A 20,569-nucleotide genomic window follows, 5' to 3' on the forward strand; every position below is an offset into this window, starting at 1 on the left:
CTTCTCATTATGGCCATGATCAAAAGTGGGCTCAGATCTGAGACATCCAGAAGACCAGTAGATTTTCCCATAAAAACATTAGTTTCACCTAACAGATTCTCTGGAGTGATCCTGGTTTCTCCCATACACCTCCCATGCTGCTCGTCTCCCGTAGAGCCCACAGTCAGCCAAGGATCTAGTGAGCCTTGAAAGGCCACACTAGTGGCATGGGATACTCAGGCGGGACCAGAGGCAGGTTCGGCTGCCTTGTCCTTCACTGCTCCCAGCACCACCCCAACAGATGGTGGAGGGGACATAAGTCCTTTCTTGTTGTCTGCAGAAGGGCCAACAGGAGGTCAAGTGGTGTACAGCAACTTCGTACAGAGCACAGACCTGAACAGAGGCCTGAGTTTCCCTGGAGCTCACTGCATGAGGTGTGAGGGAGGGATGGTCTGACTGCAGTGGGCCTCCTCTCCTGAACTAGAGTACAGGCAGGCTCAGTGGTTGGTGAACTCTGCGTTACTGTCTTCTCAATTCCCGTGGCTGAAATAAGGTACACCTGGAGTCCTGGTGTTGGTGCTTATGGGTTTCACTCCCTCTGGGGTTCAGGATCTCCTCCTGGTTCTCTGAGCTTGGCCATCTGGGACAGCCACAGCAACGGGGTGTCTCCTTATGATTTTCCTAGTCCCTTGAACTAGGAGACTGTTCATCCCTTCAACTGATCCCACTAATTCCAGGACTTTTCCTGGAGAAGTATTCTCTGGGTTATTGAAAGTCAACAAGGGGAGTGTCCAAACACTTACAGATCACTCTGCTATCTTAGCTCCCAGAAGGTCAGGTGAGTGACTTACATTTTATCTGTGGGCTTATAGTCTCAGGAGGAGCTGACGTTACCTGAGTTTCCGTGCTTCTCTCTCCCTCAGTTCTGCTGCACTCCTGTCTTTAACTGATATGTTTGAGAATCTGCACTGCTGTTTCTGCTTCAATCTGCCCCTGAGGTTCCTGCTGGTATGGCCTGTGCGCTCTGGGCTCTCCCGGTTCTGTGTAACAGATCCTTCTTGTCTACCTTCTGGCCAGTCCTGGACTGGAAATCTGCCACATTCCTGTCTGCCAGTGGATTCTGTCACTCTGAAATTTGTTGGGATAATCTTTTTTAGTGATATGTGAAGAAAGTTGGGGTAGAAGTTAGGTGAGTACGTAGTCTCACTCCATCACCTTGACTACACCCCCCTCCCCACTTATTCTGTTTTTGTGGGGTTTTGTTTTGCGGGGAATAGGGAAGAAGAGAGCAGAAAGATTTCAGCAGAAAACTCGAAAAGAATTTTTATAACTAGTGTTTGTGATCAAGTCCTCATTTCTAAAATGTATAGAAAAAGAAGTCGAATTTACATGAACAGAAGTCATTCCTTAAGTGGCGAATGTTCAAAGGGTATGAACAGGCAGTTTTCAGAGAAAGAAATTAAAGCTATTCATAGTCATATGGAAAAATGTTCCAAATCACTATTGATTAGAGAGAGGCCAGTCAAAACAGCTCTGAGGGAGCCTCTGTTGATCCACTGAGATGTTCGCAATCAGCAGCAGGCTGATGATAGATGTCAGCCCAGGCTTCTCCAGCAACGACAAAATTGAAGAAAAAGACATCTGTAAGTAAGCTCGTCCTCATCTTCAGTTAAAATTCGCAATTAGTTTAGCAATTGTATATCAATAATTAGTAAAACTGCCTATCTTTTGTTAATTTCTTAAATAGAAAACACATTACAGCCTTTAAAGAGAGATGACTAAAGTATTTTAGTCAATTTAGCGGTTTCTAGAGTACTAGTAACAATTAACAACTTGGGGGAGAGTATTACAAATATAAAGAAATAGAAGTTTTTAATAAACAGTTGTACATACATATGAATACAAATATATACACATTGTACATATTCAAACGACACAACATATTTTAAAATACATTAGGAGTTTTTCACATTCATATTCTTAGTGGAAAATCATTACACATTATTAAACATAGTTCATTACACAAATGAACATTATTTCTTCCTTTCAAGTGAGCATTATTCTGGATCTTGATTTGGCTTTGGCATTCTGGAGGATTTATCCACCGATCCTATTGGAGAAGTCCTTCAAGATATAAAAAAAAAGTTCATCAGTAGCTGGTGGAAAAAGTAGGAAGAACAATTCACATCATACACGTGTGTGTGTGTGTGTGTGTATCTGTGTACACACAACATATTTATGTATGTGTGCAATTTTTAAATTTTGCTTGGAAGAAATGATTCATGTGAAAAAATTCTGCATGCAAGAAGCATGAAAACGGTCAATGGTCCAACGTTTCCTGAACACTTTGAAGTCAAATGACTTTACCATGGTGTCATGGGTAGCATATATCATCGGATAGGGAGGACATGAACTCAAGTTTACCTGGAAACCACCTACTGTACAGAGTTGTATGAAAACTCAAGTCAGATCATGTCTGCACAATGCTTTGAAAAGTTAAAAGTGCTTTCATAATGTCAGTAACTATGATTACACTTAAGATGTGTGTTGATTTTGGAAGAATTCATCAAATTGTTAATGTAATACTGCTTTGTCATCCTTTGCAAAAATTACTATGAGAAGTACAATTATAAATATGTTCGTGGCGATCTGTTTACTTATGGTCACAATGAGCTCGATTTCCTACTTAATTAGCATAACGAATTGCTTGACTTTTACCTTTGAGCTCACAATCCAACCAACCAGGACAATTGTTTCATTTGACTATTTGAGGAAAATGCGAACCGCACTTCCATTTAGCTACAATTTCTATTTTTTGCTTAAATTGTTAGCAAGGGTTTCAGTATGAATATTGCTTTATTCTTTCAGGAGTCTTGGTCACTGGACAACCAGTATAACTTAAGATTCTAACACTTCAACTGATATTCGTAGATGGTTTTTGAGTTGTGGGATTCTTAGTATGTTTTCCTCCTCTCATGACCCTCCTCTGTAAAATCACAGTAGAATCACAGAATTAAATAAAATAATAGAATTTCAGAAATGAATATGAGTTTAATGGCACTCTAGGCCAAACAAACCTTGAACAGCAATTTTGATTGCATTCTCATAAAGTCACTGAATAATTTCATATCTGAAGATCAGAAGGCACTACATAGAATTGAGGACCGATCGTTCTTCTGTTTCATGGGATGCTGTGGCCAAAAACTGCATTACCTACTGACCAGTCTTCAGGATCTAAGTCACTCTGTAATTGGCCAGCCTTGTCTTCTGGAAACAGCCACAAGGTGGCTCGTGCTTATTCTAGCCTATTGGAAAAAAATCTGCTAGCTTATTGGAAAGAACCTGTTAAATCACCGGCATAGAAGAATCCAAGGTTACTTCAAAGTGATGAAGAAGAGTGAGATGACACTGAAGCAACAACTTTGTGAGAGAGTTCCAGCATATTTAAAAATCAGGTATAACATCAAATCATAACATTTTATCTGTGAGCAATTTGGACATACCATCGTTAAGTTCCCTAGTTAATCTTTCTTCCTACTCCTTCTGCATCTGAAATAACATTAAAATGCAAGTCAGAACGATGACCTACATGAGGAATAGCGAACTCTAGATAATACACAGAACTCAAAATCTCTTAAGAAGGGGAAACCAGATTGTTGATCAAGGAGCTGAAGAAATAAGAACACATGTATAGATCTTACACCAAAAGATTCAGTGAAACTAGCAAAAAAGTAATGAAGATGAGGTGATTCTCAAAGCAAAAGAGTAAATATAATTCCTGTCTATGTACAAGTAAAACAAAGTGGCCAACTGATGGTCAAGAAGGAGACTTTCACGTGGCATATTTTACTCAAAATTGCAAAACTACTGCTTTTCAAAATGAATATTTTCATTCAAGTCTTCACAGGGAAGACAGGTTTATTAAGTAACATTCATGTTTCCTTATCATATCTAAATGATGCACTTGTTGACCTCAAAAGTTTAATCCTTTCATCTTTATGAATAGATCGATTCATTCAATATCTACATTTTTGGGGCATTTTAGCAGTGTCATCAAAAAATCTAAACATTTGCTGGATTAAATGTGGACTGTATAACATTTAGCTTGCTAGTACTGGGAGGTCCTTAGAAATGGGCATATTTTCCAAAGGGAAAGATGTCATAGACATCCAATATCTCGTAAACTTCTAACCCTAGTTGAAGAAAGTCTTTATACAAATATGAACTAAAAAAACTGAGTTAGGAAATAATTCTTCATAGTACATGTGATCGCTTTGTAAAAAAATTTCTCTGTGATATTGGGGAAAAAAAGAGGGTGCGTTCCTGTGGGTAAGGTTTTTTGTGTTTATGTAGTTGTTTAAGAAGGTCTGAAAAAAAAAAACCAGAAAAATCACAGGTAGACTGTATTTTCAGTGTTAAGATGCCATTGCCATGGGAAAGTAAATAGGAGGAGATCAAGCCTCTCTTTAAGTACTTTCTGGTGGGGAAATAGTATTCCATGTAAAGAATTATTATATGAATGCCACTTGTCAAGGTTACATAAATTGAGTAAAACTAGGTATAACTATTTCTGAGAAGTTCACCAACGATAGTGGTAGATCTAAAAAAAAAATTTTAATGCTCAAGATTTAACACTTCAAAATATTATTAGGTAAAAGGACAAGATTTAGTAGATCATTTTAATATCTCACAAAAATCAATATGACGCATTCAAATATCTAACCAGGTAATTTAACGAAGATTAATTACTTTAGATTATAGCTTTAATATAAAGGAAGACAAAAAATTCCAAATGACTAACCTTTGCCAAGAAAGCATCCACACTCCTTTGTGAAGATTTTTGGTTTCCAGTATATTAAATTTCACGAGTTGTTGTCTCATCTCAGCTAGCCTCTCCTTAGTACTCTGAACATTTCAAAGCACAAAAATGATTAGAATTTTTCGTAAATGTTTGGTGTTTTTTTTTATTACTGCTATCATTATTGTGTGACTTTTGCAAGAAACTACTGAAAAGAATTAAAGTATGTAGGCTATTAAAGTTTTTCCATAATTGAGTTATTTCCATTAAGATCCTTTCCCAGTAAATGATATTAAAAAAAATTGAGTCAAGAAAAAGGTTTTCATACTGTCCTCGGAAATTAAAAAACCAAACAGATACGTGTAAATCTGAGATTCCTTACTAACCTGATTTTAAAGAAACCGTCAAACTTGCATTCCATAAATTGATATTGGAAATTAGTGGGTTGGTTTTCAGGGTAGCAAATCTGGGTGATTATCCCAGGCAGTGCTTGTGCAGTCTTTCTCCCAGGATTCAAGTAGCACCAAATGAGTCAGGGATGCAGTCTCTTGAGGGGAAAGGAGGTGACTCAGCCGAGGCTAAAATATATTCCTGAGGCTCTGAACTTTATAGGCAGCCTATAATACCTACTAACCATTGTCACCAGTATTTATAGCAAGGAAGATTGCTCCAAACCTTTTTCATGAAGAAATAGTGTCTTCTGGCTGTCCAAAACTCTAATCTAAAACCTCCTGCAATATTTGCTTTCTATCCCTTCCCCTCCAATAAATTCCTTAGATGAGTTTTCATCTGTATAGAAACTGAAGGGATTAGACAGTAGGGCAATTGAGGGACCCAGTTTGACTTGCTCTGGGTTAATAGGATGTCCCTGCATTCTTCAGTTCTGCTTGTCACCATTGGGAGAAGATTATTTACAAAGCGTTACATATTTCTGTAGTCCTTTCATACATTTCCAGAAATAATTTAGACCTTGAAGTGTTGTCATTCAATGAAATGAGAATGATATTCTAATATTCAAAATATCTGCTTCATCCTAGAAGGACTAATCTGTAGTGGACAGTAAAAAGAAAAATATGGTATACTTAAAATAATTTAATACGATTATATATTTATTGAGAACTGAAAGGGATCTCAGAAGCCTCCTAATCAAGCATGCTCATTTCAAAGATGAAAAAAAAAACACCTGAGGTCTCGGAAAGTTAAGTGACTTGTTGAAGGTCATAAGCATCAAAGGCAAGATGTGAAGTCATATCCTCTGTCTCTACAACAAGAGCACCATTTTGCTAATGTACCACACTGCATTCCTTTCTACTTAGTTAACATTAAAAAAAATTTTTGGTTTACCTATATGTGCCAAAATATAGAATCTCTACAGCTAATACTGATTTCCTAATGAAGACATCTATTTGTGCATCAAGAATTTGTTAAAAATCAACATGGAGAGCTTTGAAAGCAATCTGAGAAGTTGATGGACCATTTTAAGTGTCTCTGTTTGGGCTTATAGTTGCTTCACACCCCTCTGGGAAACAACATCTCCTTTTTCATATTCTCACCCTCTTTTTGTATTACTTTATTAAAATACTGACTTTATTTCACATGTATACTTCTGTCTCCCCACCATTTCCATTTGTCTGACCACCACTACAACCATGCCCTAAAATAACATTCAATATACACTTAAATGAAGCAAAGGGTGGAGTTCCATCTTTGAAAACTAAACACGCATTTTGGACAACACATTCTTGGCAACGTAATCTGGATGACATATTTCAGACTGGGTAGGGAAAGTTCTCACTCTGCATTAGAAAAGGACAGCCAGATATCAACTGTTACAGAAATAAGAAGGAAAATTTTAACAAACTGTTCAAACTTATTTTCTTAAAGAGATTTCCTCCACAGCCCGAGATCTTGAATAGCCTCCTGATCAGACATCCAGAAGCAATTCTTTACATAGTGGATGAATTTGCCTTCCACTTTTGGTAGGGAACTACCCTTTTCAATGCTTATGTTCATTTTTGCTTTAATATCCTCTCGAGGAGTAGGTCCTGTGATAGTCTTGGGAGTCTTGTCCTGCTTTCTGAAGGATTCTTGACCTTTTGGTTTTGTTGTGGACGGCTTTGAATCTTTTCCATTTTGATTTCATTTTTGTGCATTTTTTTGCTGCAACATCACCAACAGATTTCTTCTCTGGAAGAAGATGCAGAATCAGATGATGAAGAGGAAGATGTTATGAAAGTCTTAAATATGTCTGGCAAACAATGTGCTCCGGGAGTTGCTAGCAAGATTCCACAGAGAAAATAAAACTGTCTCAAGAAGATGAAGATGATGATGAAGAAGGTGATGATGATGAAGATGATGATAGCTTTGAAGATGAGGAAAGTGAAGAAAAGATCGCTTCATATTCTCTTAATTTATTGTTTGTTGTTATACACAGGCTTTTATATCTGTGAGAATGAACAGAAAAATTTAGTGAAACTTTTTATAATTTAAATATTATACAAAAAAGTCTTATTTTTGATCCACTCCCTTAAATTATTTTCAGTCATAGAAGGGAAAATAAATCCGTAAAGAGTTCTTGACGTCACCCAACTCAACGGACAGTATTTTGTTAACTAAAGCAGAGAAACAGACGCCTCACTAATCGCTTCATTCATCCTCAGATCCTGACTAACATAACTTCATTGTAGAATATTCGCTAAATGATCATTGGTTATGCTGTCATATTTGCAGAAAAAGGGATACCTTCCAGTAATACATTTATTTTGAAAAACAGATATTTTGCAGTAATGTGTTGTGCCTTGGTCATTTTAATTGTAGATCTCTGTAAAGTAGTTGGTGAAGTATTCAACGGTCTCAGTCCACAAAACACTAATAATGTCATTTAATATTAGAATACAAAATTTCATTTAAAATGTTCCTTTAGTGATGTAAATATAGGAAGTCCCTAACTTGAAAAGTCAATTGGATCCCAAAAGTTACTCTCTGAATTGACTGGTTGGAACAGGGAATGCATTTGGAGCTAGTACTCCAAAAAGGAGTTCAATAGAAGCCCGCCAAAACCTAATTTAACCATAACACAACTGAATTACTGTCGTGGAAAATGCATGATGATTTAGAAACTCTCCTCCGCCAATGAAATGGCAGCCTCTAGCCTGTGGTCAGAGGATCTTACATCTCAACAGTGATAGGCTTTTGCCCTGTTCAATTAAAATTCATCTATTGTAACTCAATTAGAAATCATTAAATGCTTATGCTTAAAGGTTGTGATGGAATACAAAATTTAGACAGACCCTGGTTCATGCTTTCATTCAAGTGAAATGTAAGATATATGTGTAGATAACTGAGATATAGAACAAAATGTAAGAGCTTTGGGGGAGTGTAAGAGATATTTTGATGTCAAATCTGATGATAAAGGTCATTCATCATCAACAACAGAGATCAGAATAGGCCGCAAGGAAGAGGTGGACTTGGGGGATGATGAGTGCAGAGGGCATGGGTGAATATCACAGGCACAGGGCAGAGATGGGAAAGCACAGGGCATGTTTTCAAGGAGAGAGAATAGTACAGTTTCACAGCACCTTACGTTGTAGAAGAGGGAATAACATAATTTAAGTGTGGAAAGGCAGGCTGCTGCCACATTCTGAAGGGCCTTCATTTCCAGGGCAAGATATTTTGTAGGGTCTAGCTCAAAAGTCATATCCTTAATGGAATGTTGCTGATCCTACAATGTCAGAAGAAGCCTATGTCTCCTTCAGTCTCTGACTTCATTTTCTTCGGAAAAATCTTAAGCACTTACCTCATTCTTATTTGAACATCTTATTTGAGTCCCTACGTTACCTCTTTTACTAGAATCACCTTCAAAGCAGGAACTGCTTAAATCATCCACCTCTGTCCCTCCAGAGACAAATACATTACTTCATATGCAACAGATATTGAATAATACTTTTTGAATGAGTGGCAAATGAACAAAATGAAGTAAACAATGAAGGAAATAAATTAGGATGGAAAACCTAGAGACTTACCTGACAGAAACATTTATGTGCAGAAACAGTATATTTAACAAGAGACTGTCAAATGCTGTATAGTATAATTCTAGAAAACACACTTTAAGGTACAAGTGCTATACAGAATTTTACTATAGCTTCAAAGTCGCAGGGCAGAAGGCTTGTTTTCCAGCAGTAATTTAGTGAATAAAATGAAAGTGAAAAACTCTTTCTTCACTTCGAGTTATACATATTGTAATTGTTGATGCAATGGTTAATACATAAAATGAATTTGTACTTAGGATGTAACAAAATAATTAAGTCCTTGCTTACTTAATGTTTGGATGAAAAAGCCTACAAAAAGGAGTCTTACCCACTGAGCTCTTTCTCTAATTCTTCATTTCTCTTCAGTTCTCGTTCTAGACGATTTTCCAGGGACTGATTTAATTCAGTGAGTTTCTTCAACTTTTCCCTTTCAGTATAAGGCTGTAAAAATATTTTTACAGAGAAAAATGTTACAACTCAACTGACATTTCTAAAGAGGATGCTTTTCATCAATTCCAGATACAACTGTAAATGTTAGTTAAAGCATAGTTTGTAAAACCCAAACAAATATAAGGAGATTTGAAAACGATTCATCTTACTTTAAACAACAAAGCTTTCCTGAGATTTCACAACAAACTCTTTCTTTTTTTTTAAATCAATGAAAGTTCTCATTTGATTTCAATAAAAGTATTACCTATACTAATAATATTAATAAATTTAAAAATGGTAGAAATGCATAGTATGAATAGAAAGGGGGTCAAGTTTTCCAACATACAACACCGTGGTGGAACGCTGGCTTTTCTCCTTTCTCTAGAGCCAATGGAAAAGTTCCCTTCATCTTCATTCCGCCTCAGTGTTGGCGCAACTGGCCCATGTTGTAAGCATTCCTGTGCTGAGATGTCTATATATGTATTCTCAGGTAAGACTGGAAAACTACTCTCCAAATCTCTTTCTACTTGACTACGTGAGATGCAACCCGTCAATTGGTTTAGATTATGAGCCAGGTAATCTTTTCTGTGGTACACAGGAAAAAGAACCCTCCTCATTCTTCTGAATTCTGCTGCCCTTTCTAGATTCACTCCTATTTCTCATCTTTGCTTCCACACTTCTCCACTGAATGATTACAACAGCTGCCATTTCTTCATCTCTTATTCCTATTTCATTCGTCTATTTACCTAGGATTGTTCACTTATTTATTTCATATGTACTGTGATTTAATTGGTATGCGGAATTCTCAGTGAAAAATTCCATCTCTCAATGCAAGGAATTCCTGCCCTCAACCTGCAATTGAGAATCTGCAACTCTAAGAGTCTTGGCGAATGACTTCGAGTACCCAGAGGTTACAAGGCTGGCCCAGGTTCACACCGTCATTTATGTTAGTGTTGGAAATCTGTATTACCTTCCCACTACCTAAAATGCATTCCCAATAGGCACAAGTTCTCTCTGCCAAAATCTTTTTTCTAAGTCCATGACTTCACTGAAACATAGGATTCTCTTGCTCTTATCTGATTTGTCATTTATTATCCTTTCACAGTGTTTGTCTTTCCTCTTCTATCTCATGACTACCACTTTAGTCTTGGACTAGTACCGCAAAGAGAGGATTAAAAATTGAGGGGGGTGGATATTTTAATCCAACTTTCTCATTTTCCACATTGGGAAACAAGCACAACGATATTGTCACTCGCCTGTGGTTTAATTAAAACCAAAAGGACTACAGGGTCTTTCTGTTCTAGTTTTACCCCTACACCAAACCTTACTACAAGATGCTAAGTAAATCGTTATAAAACACTGTTTAGATCATATAGGGACTGCTATGTATGGGCCAGGAGATTGAGGCTAAAATTCTCTGCCTTCTTTCGTCTAAAATCTGACCTCATTCTTTTTTCCCCAACTTTTACTTCTAGTTTCTTTACAGCAACCCTCCTCACCCTCCTGTGCTTCTTCTAGTTTCCTGGACTTTACTGCACATCTGTCCTGTTGATCCCTTCCCATATCTCAAAGGGAACTCATATTTCTAACCTTTCTTCAAAACTTTTCTTGGTATCTTGCAACAATGATCCTTGCCTTCACCATATTCTTGGATATTTTGTTCGGCAGCACACAGAGAGTATGCCATTCTTGTTAGTTTTGAAATTTTGTACCATCACTCACTTACATCTTTTATTATTTCAGTATCTATCGGTGATATATTGTGTAAGAATATAGCAGGAATTCAATAAATACTTTTTCACCGTAGATTTACAAGAGCTGACTAGGCTAGAAGTAAGGAGCAACAACTGCAGTAAACTCGCTTACGATCGTCAGAGTGTTAGAGCAAAAAGGGGCCCTAGTGTTGAGCTAGTTCATCATTTTAGAAACGAGGAATCTGAAGCCTAAAGACAGAAAACCATTTGTCAAAGTCATATGGATGGCAAGGTCCTGAGGCAGGGCTCAAAATCTGGGAAAAAGGCACTTTCAGGTGTAGGTTTTATACGTGTGTGTGTATGTGTCTGTGTGTGTGTGTGTGTGTGTGTATGCAAAACATAAATTGAATTTACCTATTTGTCACTTGTTCCAGTAGAGTTGCTAAGTCAGTAAATTTGCATTGAGTAGTATTTTGTGTTGAGAAGAGCAGGACTGGATTAAATACCATCTGCTCTAATCTCCAGCTATAGTGATCTCTACTTTTTATAAAAACTTACATGCTTACAATTCAGTTAGCAATTGTTAATATGCTACCACGTATTATAAAGGAACTTCCTATATTTTGCGCTGGCATCCCAGAGAGAATGCACATTCTTCAAGGAGAGAGGGCATGTCTTCCACATAATTTTGGTAACCCAATCTGCACCTATCATAGGGTAATTTACATAATTGGCATTCACTAATTGCTGTCCGTCCTTCGTTGACAAAGAAGACCATGCCATCAGAGAAATAATGACATGATTTGCACTTCACTCTGTTTTTTTGAGTGAGGGAGAACTGTGCAGGTCACCAGCCTCATTTCTCCTCCAAAGTCGTCTGAATCCAGTGACCAGATATTCATCAGTATGACTGGAGATGACCCAAGATGAGGCAATTGGTGTTAAGTGACTTGCCCAAGGTCACACAGTTAATGAGTCTCAAGTGCCTGAGGTGAGATTTGAACTCAGGTCCTCCTGACTCCTGCACTGGTGCACTATCCACTGCACCACCTAGCTGCCCTTCATTCACGAGTGAATGAAGTGTTGAACCACAAAGAAATAGTCATTTGGATCAAGTATCTTATAGTGGAAATTGTCAGGGAAATTAGAAAAGCAATGGCTTCAGTTTGCCCTGAATTGCAGTTAACTGTGCTAATTCATATTGCTAAAGATGGACTCTAACTTATTGCTTCCTAGCTATATATTCTAGGGCTCACTTCACACCTAGTTTCTTGACTGCAGCCTGATGCCAAAAGCTTTTGAAGGTTAATATTTTAATCAATATGGGTTAAAAAGAAGATGAGGCAAAGAAAGAGAATGAGTGGCAGGGGAGGTAATTGGGAAACAAAACTTATTTCATTCCAATACTGTCTTCTGAAACTTAGAAAAATTTCTCAAGCATAAAAATATGAAAGAAAAGAAGTTTGCTGAAGAATGAGATTGGATCTCACGTTTATTTCTTAGATAAGACAAGTATACTGAAGCTAATCAAGTAAGAGAACACTTTTGTAACATTAGGAGGAACTTATCAAAATGTGGGAGGCAATGATTATTTGCATATAATGGACATTTGCCTTTACGTTTTCAGAGCAGAGAAACAAGAATTTATTAAGTGCCTACTATGTGCCAAGCACCATGCAAACACTTTTACAATTATAATCATTTGATCCTCACAACAACCCTGGGAAACAGAAGCTTTTATAATCCTCATTTTATAGTTGAGGAAAGTAAGAAAGATTAAGTGACTTGCATAGGATCAGATATATAAGGATCTGAGGTCACATGTGAAGTCAGGACTTTCTAACCCCACACCCAATATTCTATCCATTTTTCCCTCAAGGTACGTCTAAGCAGAGAAAAAGCTCATCATCAAAACCTATTTTGGGCCACTTTGGCATAGATTTCGATGACTTTACCATCGGTAATGGGTACTCGCTTGAAAATGTGTTTTGGAGCATATGAGAAATATCCATTTCTGTACTTTTTGGCTGGTGTAATGAAGAATGCCACACCTGTCACTGCCTATAAGTGTGAGACAGCAACTGATGATGGAAAAATATATTCCATAGTAATAAAGGGAACACTTTAGGAGAATTTGACTGAAACTCTTCTATGCTAAACGTTGCTTTCATTCTAATGATTTTTAATAATAACAATAAAATGATTTAATGCTAAATTTCTATTTGCCCTTCGGGAACTCTGGGAAATTGAAAATTTATAAAAAGTCAGACTAGAAATTCTCAAAGTGCTTTAGTCCAAATATCACCTTGGAGAAATTTTAATTTCAGTCAAAACTTCAGCTCATGGCAAAGTCAACAAATAGATACTTAGTTTTCTTCTTCCTCTTCTTCCTCTTCATTTTCTTCTACTTTTGTTCCTCTTCTTCCTCTTACTATTCTTCTCCTTTATCTTCTTCTTTTACTGCTACTACTACTACTACTGCTACTACTACTACCATTTCTAGTGCTACACTATCACCATTTCCACTACTATTACTCCTAGTACAATAATAACAATTACTTCTACTACCTACATGCTGTGAAAAGGAAGTTCTATCGAAAATAATGGAGTATAAAAAATCCCTGTCCTCATGAAATTACAATCTAGTTGGGTAAACAAGACTTAGACACAGGAAATGATAGTTTGAGAACAGATGTGAACATCATAAGAAAATAAATATAGAGTTAAATACTAACCTATATGTTGACAATGAAAAAGTGGAGCTCAGAAGATTAAGAAATCAATAGGGCTGAAAAGTCACAACAGACTTGTGGCAAAAGAATGATAAGTTTGGAATTCAAAAGCTTCTTGGAGGTGAAGGTGGGTAGGCAGCCTACATGGGGAGGTGTAACTAATCAAGAACAAAAACATGATGAAGTTAGGGAGATGGGAATCAACAGGGTGAGATCAGTTTGATTTAGAGGATAATTATGAGAATATCCATCTAATTACTTTAATTCTCAATTTCAGTTTGCATGCATAATTTCCATATTTACAAATTGTGAAGAAATATCATTTTCCATTTTTTCGAGGAGTAGTTTCAATAAAAGCATACAAATAACTTCTACTTCACAGAGCTGTTTTGGAGATTAAATGAGAAAATGAATGTAAAGGGCTTTCTAAATATAAAGTCGGATAGAAATGAAAAATACTTCCTTCGTTGTGTCAGGATGGATAAACAAAATTGTCAACCCCATAAAAAGTGAATAATATTACTAAAATTTCAGTGTACAAATGGTGGAGGTTATAGGTTTTGTTCTGTCAGTTTAAATGAAAGGCACAGGGTTCATAAAATATGTAATATTGGTGAAAAAAGAAATATCACGCTGAACACATTTTTCATAAATGGGAAGTTACTGATTTTTTGCATGCACACTTTGTTTTTGGCTTCATCTCTTTCCTTCGGTAGTTTTTTTCTCAACTTCAAAATCATTTCGAGCAAATGATGTAACCTCTAGTGAAGTGTCGGTTTTGTGTTGTTCTTTTAAGAAATCAGCAAGTTCTTGTTGCCTTCGTACTGTAGTCTGATGGAGATATGTCCAAATAATTTCTCTTACTGACTTCATGAATCAATATCAGCTCATATAAAATGAATATACCTACAAAATTAGTTGATATCAATATTCTCACATGCACCTAAATTTCATCAACGTATTCATAATTATCATAGATTAGAGCTAGAAAAAATCCAAGGGACTATTTAATAAAAGTACCTCATTTTGCAGACGAGAACAACTAAGTCTTAAGAGGTTAAATGACTTATCCAAGGTCATAATGGTAATAGTTAATAAAGGAAAAGATTGGAACTTGCCTTCTGAGATTGCAAAACTCTTTTGACTATATCACTCACCCTCCATTCAGCATGGATCAAATGCTATCCTCCGACCTGCTGAGTACACTCCTCATAAAGCAGTTCATTCAGCCTGATTTCCCCATTATCTCTTTTTGAGAAGAATTATATCACCTCCAAAGCTTCTTAGGAGCTAATTTTTTTATGCACAATGCACATGGAAGGTGATGGAATAAGGTAGGGAAGAATATACAGTTTCTTATACTTGAGAGAAACATTAGGAGTTTCCCCTTCTATTTTTGAGAAAAGGTAACAATCTTATTTCTATGCAACTGTAAGAAAAGGTTTCATTTTCCTTGCTCTCATGGTTTCCCCTGGAGAATGAACATAAGCACTGATATGCTTGTCAGGCTTGGTAAAAGCACTTGATATGAATGAACTGGTCTGCCCAAAGCCAAAATAACCACAAAAAAATAAGGTTTTTTAAGGTGAAGGCTACACTTCACATCTTCCACTGTCTTTGCCAAGTCTTCAAAGCAGTTCCTTTTTCTGTCCTGATAGGAATTACACTTCTGGTAGCAGTTCATGGACAGAAAAAGAGGAAACTATCGAAAATATGGTAGTTCTCATACTTATGTATATATAGTGTAGTGCAGGGTCTCAGTTTTGTAGAAAGGAGGCATGCCATTTCATTTTCTACCCTAGAAGGAAGATGTACATACATGTATTCAAGCATACATATATGTACATATACGTACATATGAATGCATGAATATGTACACACAGAAATGCACACTTGTATATGTATATACAGATATGCTACAAAAAATCCTGTTGGTTTTCACTATACAGCAAAGCAAATGATTCTAAAATTACTTATAACAAACGAAACCAAAAATCAAAAGAAATCAAAACTTTTCTCTTTTTAGATAAGATTAATTCCCTTGTAAAAATAAATTTAACTAAAGTTTGATAAATTTTTTTAATGCAAATGCAAAACCAATGTATAGTTGTGAAGGATAAAATTGACATAATTAATTGAATTTCTACAAGTAAACTAAATTCTTGTATGGAATGACTAGATTCAAATACATGATCATACACAATTAAGCAAAATTTGAAAAAATATTTATACAAAATTGTTACCCAGTATAATATTTGGTAGACCTGCTAGCCACTGCATATATGAAAAAGCACATATAATGAGAACATCTATTAGACTGTGAAACTATTCATCATCAACAAATAAAATCAGTGATTCCAGAAACTCTAATTTTGCACACTGAGCAAGAACTGTTAGTAAAACATTGTTTTAAATGGAGATAAATAAAGAAATTAGTAGGGAAGCAAAAACAATTTTTTTGAAAAATGGAATTAGTACCACAGGCAAAAAAATTAATGCTTAATGCATAATCATATCCTTTTTGAATAGAATTATTGTCCTAAATTTTAAAGGAAACTAGTAATTGATCTTTGGAATTTCATTAAAACTTTATCCAGATGTTTCTAAAAGTAGTTCACAGCAGGTTGAATTAAAAGTAGTCATACTGATGAGTATGGTTAAATAGTTATAAAAAGGGTAACTGTAAGGTCCAAAACTTGCAAAATAAGCATGCAATGGTCTCAGGCCACAGAACAGCTCCAAAAAGATTTTGAATATCAAGTAAGAGAGTTGCAGGAATAACTGGGAAGAGAAATGAGAGCAATGCAAAAAAAATCATGAAAAGCAAATAAACTGCTTGTTAAAGGAGACCCAGAACATGCTGGAGAAAATGAAACCTTTAAAAGTAGGCTAACTCAAATGGTAAAAGAGGTCTGAAAAGACAATTAGGAGAAGAAGGCTTTCGAAAGTAGAATTAGTCAAATGGCAAAGGAGGTTCAAAATCGCACTGAAGAAAATACTTCTTGAAAAATTAGAATGAAGAAGATGGAAAGTAATGACTTTATGAGAAACCAAGGAATTACAAAGCAAAACCAAAAGCATGAAAAAGTAGAAGACAATGTGAACTGTCTCATGAGAAAAGCAACTGACCTGGAAAAATAGATCCAGGAGAGACAATTTAAAAATTATGGGACTACTTGAAACCTACGATCAAAAAAAAAAAAAAAAAGAGCCTAGATATCAGCTTTCATGAAATTATCACGGAAACCTGCGCTGCTATTCTAGAACCAGAGGGTAAAATAAATATTGAAAGAATCGACCAATCACCCGCTGAAAGAGATTCGAAAAGAGATGCTCCTAGGAATATTGTAGCCAAATTCCAGGGTTCTCAGGTCATGGAGAAAATATTGCAAGCAACTAGAAAGGAAGAATTCAAGTATTGCGGAAATACAATCTGGATAACACAAGGTCTAGCAGCTTCTGCATTAAGGGGTCGAGGGCTTAGAGTATGATATTCCAGAAGTCAAAGGAACTAGGCTTTAAACCGAGAATCACCTAGTCAGCAGAACTGTGTATAATACTTCAGGAGAAAAAATGTCATTCAACGAAATACAGGATTTTCAAGCATTCTTGATTAAAAGACCAGAACTGAATAGAAAAGTTGACTTTCAAACACAAGAATCAAAAGAAGCATGAAAAGCTAAACAGGAAAGAGAAATCCTAACGAACTTACAAAAGTCGAATTCTTCACATTCCTACATGGAAAGATAATATTTGTAACTCTTGAATCATGTCTCAGTATTTGGGTAGCTGGAGGGATTATATACATATGTCTATCGACAGAGTGGACAGGGTGAATTGAATAGGAAGGGATGATATCCAGAAAAATAAAATTAAGGGATGAGAGAGGAATATATTGGGAGGAGAAAGGGAGAAATGGAATGAGGCAAATTATCTCTCATAAAAGAGGCAAGAAAATGCTTTTTCAATGAAGGGGAAAAGGGGGGAGGTGAGAGGGAGAAGGTGAAGCTTACTCTCAGCACTATTGGCTTAAGGAGGGAATAACAAGCACACTCAATTTGGTATGAAAATATATCTTCCACTACAAGAAAGTGGGGAGAATGGGAGAAGTGTAGTGGGGGAATGATAGAAAGGAGGGCAAGTGGGAGGAGGGAGTTGTTAAAAGTAAACAATTTTGGGGGAGGGAGAAGGTCAAAAGAGAGAATAGAACAAATGGTGGGCTGGATAGGATGGGGGGAAAGATAGGTAGTCTTACACAACATGATCATTATGAAAGTCTTTTGCAAAACTACGCATTAATAGCCTGTGTTGAATTGCTTGTCTCCTGAGTGAGGATGGGTGGGGAGCAAAGAAGGGAGAGAAGTTAGGACTCCGACTTTTAGGAACTATTGTTTAGAATTGCTTTTGCATACAACTGGAAAATTATAAATAGAGGTAATGGGGCATACACATTTTTCTTGCCATGCAAGACAAGAGAGAAGAGGGGTATAAGGGAAGGCAGGGGTGTGATAGAAGGGACGGCAGGCTGGGGGAAGTGGGTCATCACAATGCACGGCTTTTTCGGGTGGGGAGGGAAGAGATGGGGAGAAAATTGGGAACTCTAAATTTTGCGGAAATGAATACTGAAAACTAAAAAGAAATGAACATTTTAAAAAGGGTAACTAATATTTCACAGTAGTTCAATTGAGATGTCTGACTTGAACTGTTATATTATTACAAGAAAAATTTTGTAGGATTTTCTTAAATTTTATCATGTCAAATTATTTATTCCATTGTATAATTAAATTGGAATATTAGGCATATTATTAGAATGATAAATTTATCAGTATTTATGGAAAAGTAACTAACCTATTTACTAAATCAAAATTACGTGGACTACATAATTTCTTTAGGTAGAGTGAGTCATCTTATCTAAAAGATGATTAAATCATTTCATTTTTAATTTATTTTACACTATTATTGTGATATTTATTATTATTCTCATTTATTCAATCAATTCTTTTGATTTTATTGGATTGTGTTACCAATTTTATAACTGTTATATTTGTATTTCATTATTTTATTATGGCCTACATCCTACTATTGATTCTTATTCTCCTGTCTTACATATCAGAATTTTTACAAGGAAAGTTAGTCACATCATCTGCCAGCTATAAATTCAAATTCCTAATTTATCTTCATGAATATTACCTTGATTTTCATTTCAAAAAGTTAAATACTTATCCAATTACATTATTTAAAGACCTACTTTTATTTCTGCTTTCTCCTTTTTATGTTTGTGCACCTTCTCTCTTAAGTAGTTATATTTCCTGGGTAATTCTTCATTTCTCTCTTTTCTCATAAGAGCTTGCTTTCCAGTATCACCATGAACGTCATGGCAGCAATCCATAAACTGTCCACAGCTCTCACTCATTACCTTTTCTTTAACGAAACATTTGTTTTGGGCATCTTCAAGCTGTTGTTGAAGTAATACATTTTCATTCTCGAGTTGGGCTAATCTTTTTTGGATAGATTCATGTTTGAAAATATATTTGTCCATTTTTTCCTTTTCTACTCGATTTAGGTGTTCAAGTTCATTTGCTTTGTGTTGGGTCTGGTTTAATTCTCTCTGTGTAGTTTCTAAAGTGAGTGTCTTTTCTCTGAGGGAATCATGTACACAGTTTAGCTCCTTTTCTAAACTGCTGGTTTTACCTTCAGCCTTCCAGAGCTTTTGAGAAAGAACACCATTGTTCTCTCTTAGACTACCCAAGTGATGAATTAGTTCGTCCTGTAAACGAAGCAGCTCGTCTCGTTCTCCCTGAATGGTTTGTTCAAGGTCTTGATTAGATTTGATAGGATTTGATATCTGACTTCGTTCATGATCGTGAAGAGCAGAAGTCAGACGGGAACGATATAGAGCAATTACTGTCTCCAGTCTGTCTGTGCTTCGTTTTGCCTTCTCCAATTTAGAATTCAGCACTTCATTTTCCGTTGTCAGAACGTTTAGTTGTCCGCTGTATTGGGATGTGATTTTTGTTAATGCTTCTTCCTCCAGTTGTAATTTCTTTTGAAGTTCATCAATCGTTTCTTTTAAAACTTCAGTGTCTTCTGTAAATTGATTTTCTTTTCCCTGAAGCTCCATTTTTACTCTGTGGAGTTCCATTTTGAGCATGACAACTTCATCCTGTAGGATTTGATTTTTATCCGACAGATCTTTTCCTTTTTCATTGCTTTCAGGAACCTAAACAAAATAAACAGGAAAAAAATGATACTCAAAATATAATTATGCATTCTGATTTGTCCTTGCTATTTCAAAATAAAGCACAAGGTGCCAAAAAGCATAGCACATTGAAAGAAAAAGTAAATTGAGGGAGTTTCACCAATATCACATTTCTGTCAGACTCAATTTTCCCAAAGAACAGTTCTTAAAAGTGTTTCATCAATCAGAACATATATACTGTATTTTGGGGGCCCAAATCTGTCTGCCATTCAGCATATTTGATTTCCCTTGCTCTCTCCATTCTATCCCACCCTGGCTACTCATGGTGTTACAATAACAATAACAGCACCTAATATGGACACATATTAGTACCTAAGAAGGTACTTTGCTTAGTACTTTCAATACATTGTCTCACCAAAGCCTTGCAACATACTTACGAGGGAAATATTCATATTACTCTCTCGATGTTACACTGAGGACATAGATGAGGAAAAGTTATTAGAGGACCTGTCCATTGTCACACTTACTAAGTATTCTAAGAGGTATTTCAATCCAGGTCTCTTCAGACTCCAAATCTAGCTCTCTTTTCTTTTTTTGTTTTATTTGTTTTCACTGTTCTACAATCACTTCTATATTCCTTTGATTTCTCCCCTCCCTCCCACCCTTGCCCCCTACCTTCCCACTCCCTTCCTGAGACAGAATACAGTTTT

At 36.1% G+C, this 20,569-nt stretch overlaps 1 protein-coding gene across 1 annotated transcript in view; it reads right to left on the bottom strand.

Annotated features, from left to right (window-relative positions):
- Positions 1 to 1,825: 1,825 nt before the first annotated feature.
- The window catches only part of LOC140522576 (uncharacterized), a 60,059-nt gene continuing 41,315 nt past the window's right edge, over positions 1,826 to 20,569 (bottom strand). The window contains exons 13-18 of the mRNA XM_072637965.1: positions 18,909 to 19,880; positions 9,134 to 9,246; positions 5,164 to 7,221; positions 4,781 to 4,884; positions 3,483 to 3,528; positions 1,826 to 2,103 (exon numbers count right to left, since the gene is read on the bottom strand). Of these exons, the coding sequence (XP_072494066.1) occupies positions 7,086 to 7,221; positions 9,134 to 9,246; positions 18,909 to 19,880 (1,221 nt within the window). The 3' untranslated portion in view covers positions 1,826 to 2,103; positions 3,483 to 3,528; positions 4,781 to 4,884; positions 5,164 to 7,085. The remainder of the gene's footprint in view (positions 2,104 to 3,482; positions 3,529 to 4,780; positions 4,885 to 5,163; positions 7,222 to 9,133; positions 9,247 to 18,908; positions 19,881 to 20,569) is intronic.

The sequence above is a fragment of the Notamacropus eugenii genome, chromosome 2, assembly GCF_028372415.1.
Source record: "Notamacropus eugenii isolate mMacEug1 chromosome 2, mMacEug1.pri_v2, whole genome shotgun sequence".
Classification (NCBI taxonomy): Eukaryota; Metazoa; Chordata; class Mammalia; order Diprotodontia; family Macropodidae; genus Notamacropus; species Notamacropus eugenii.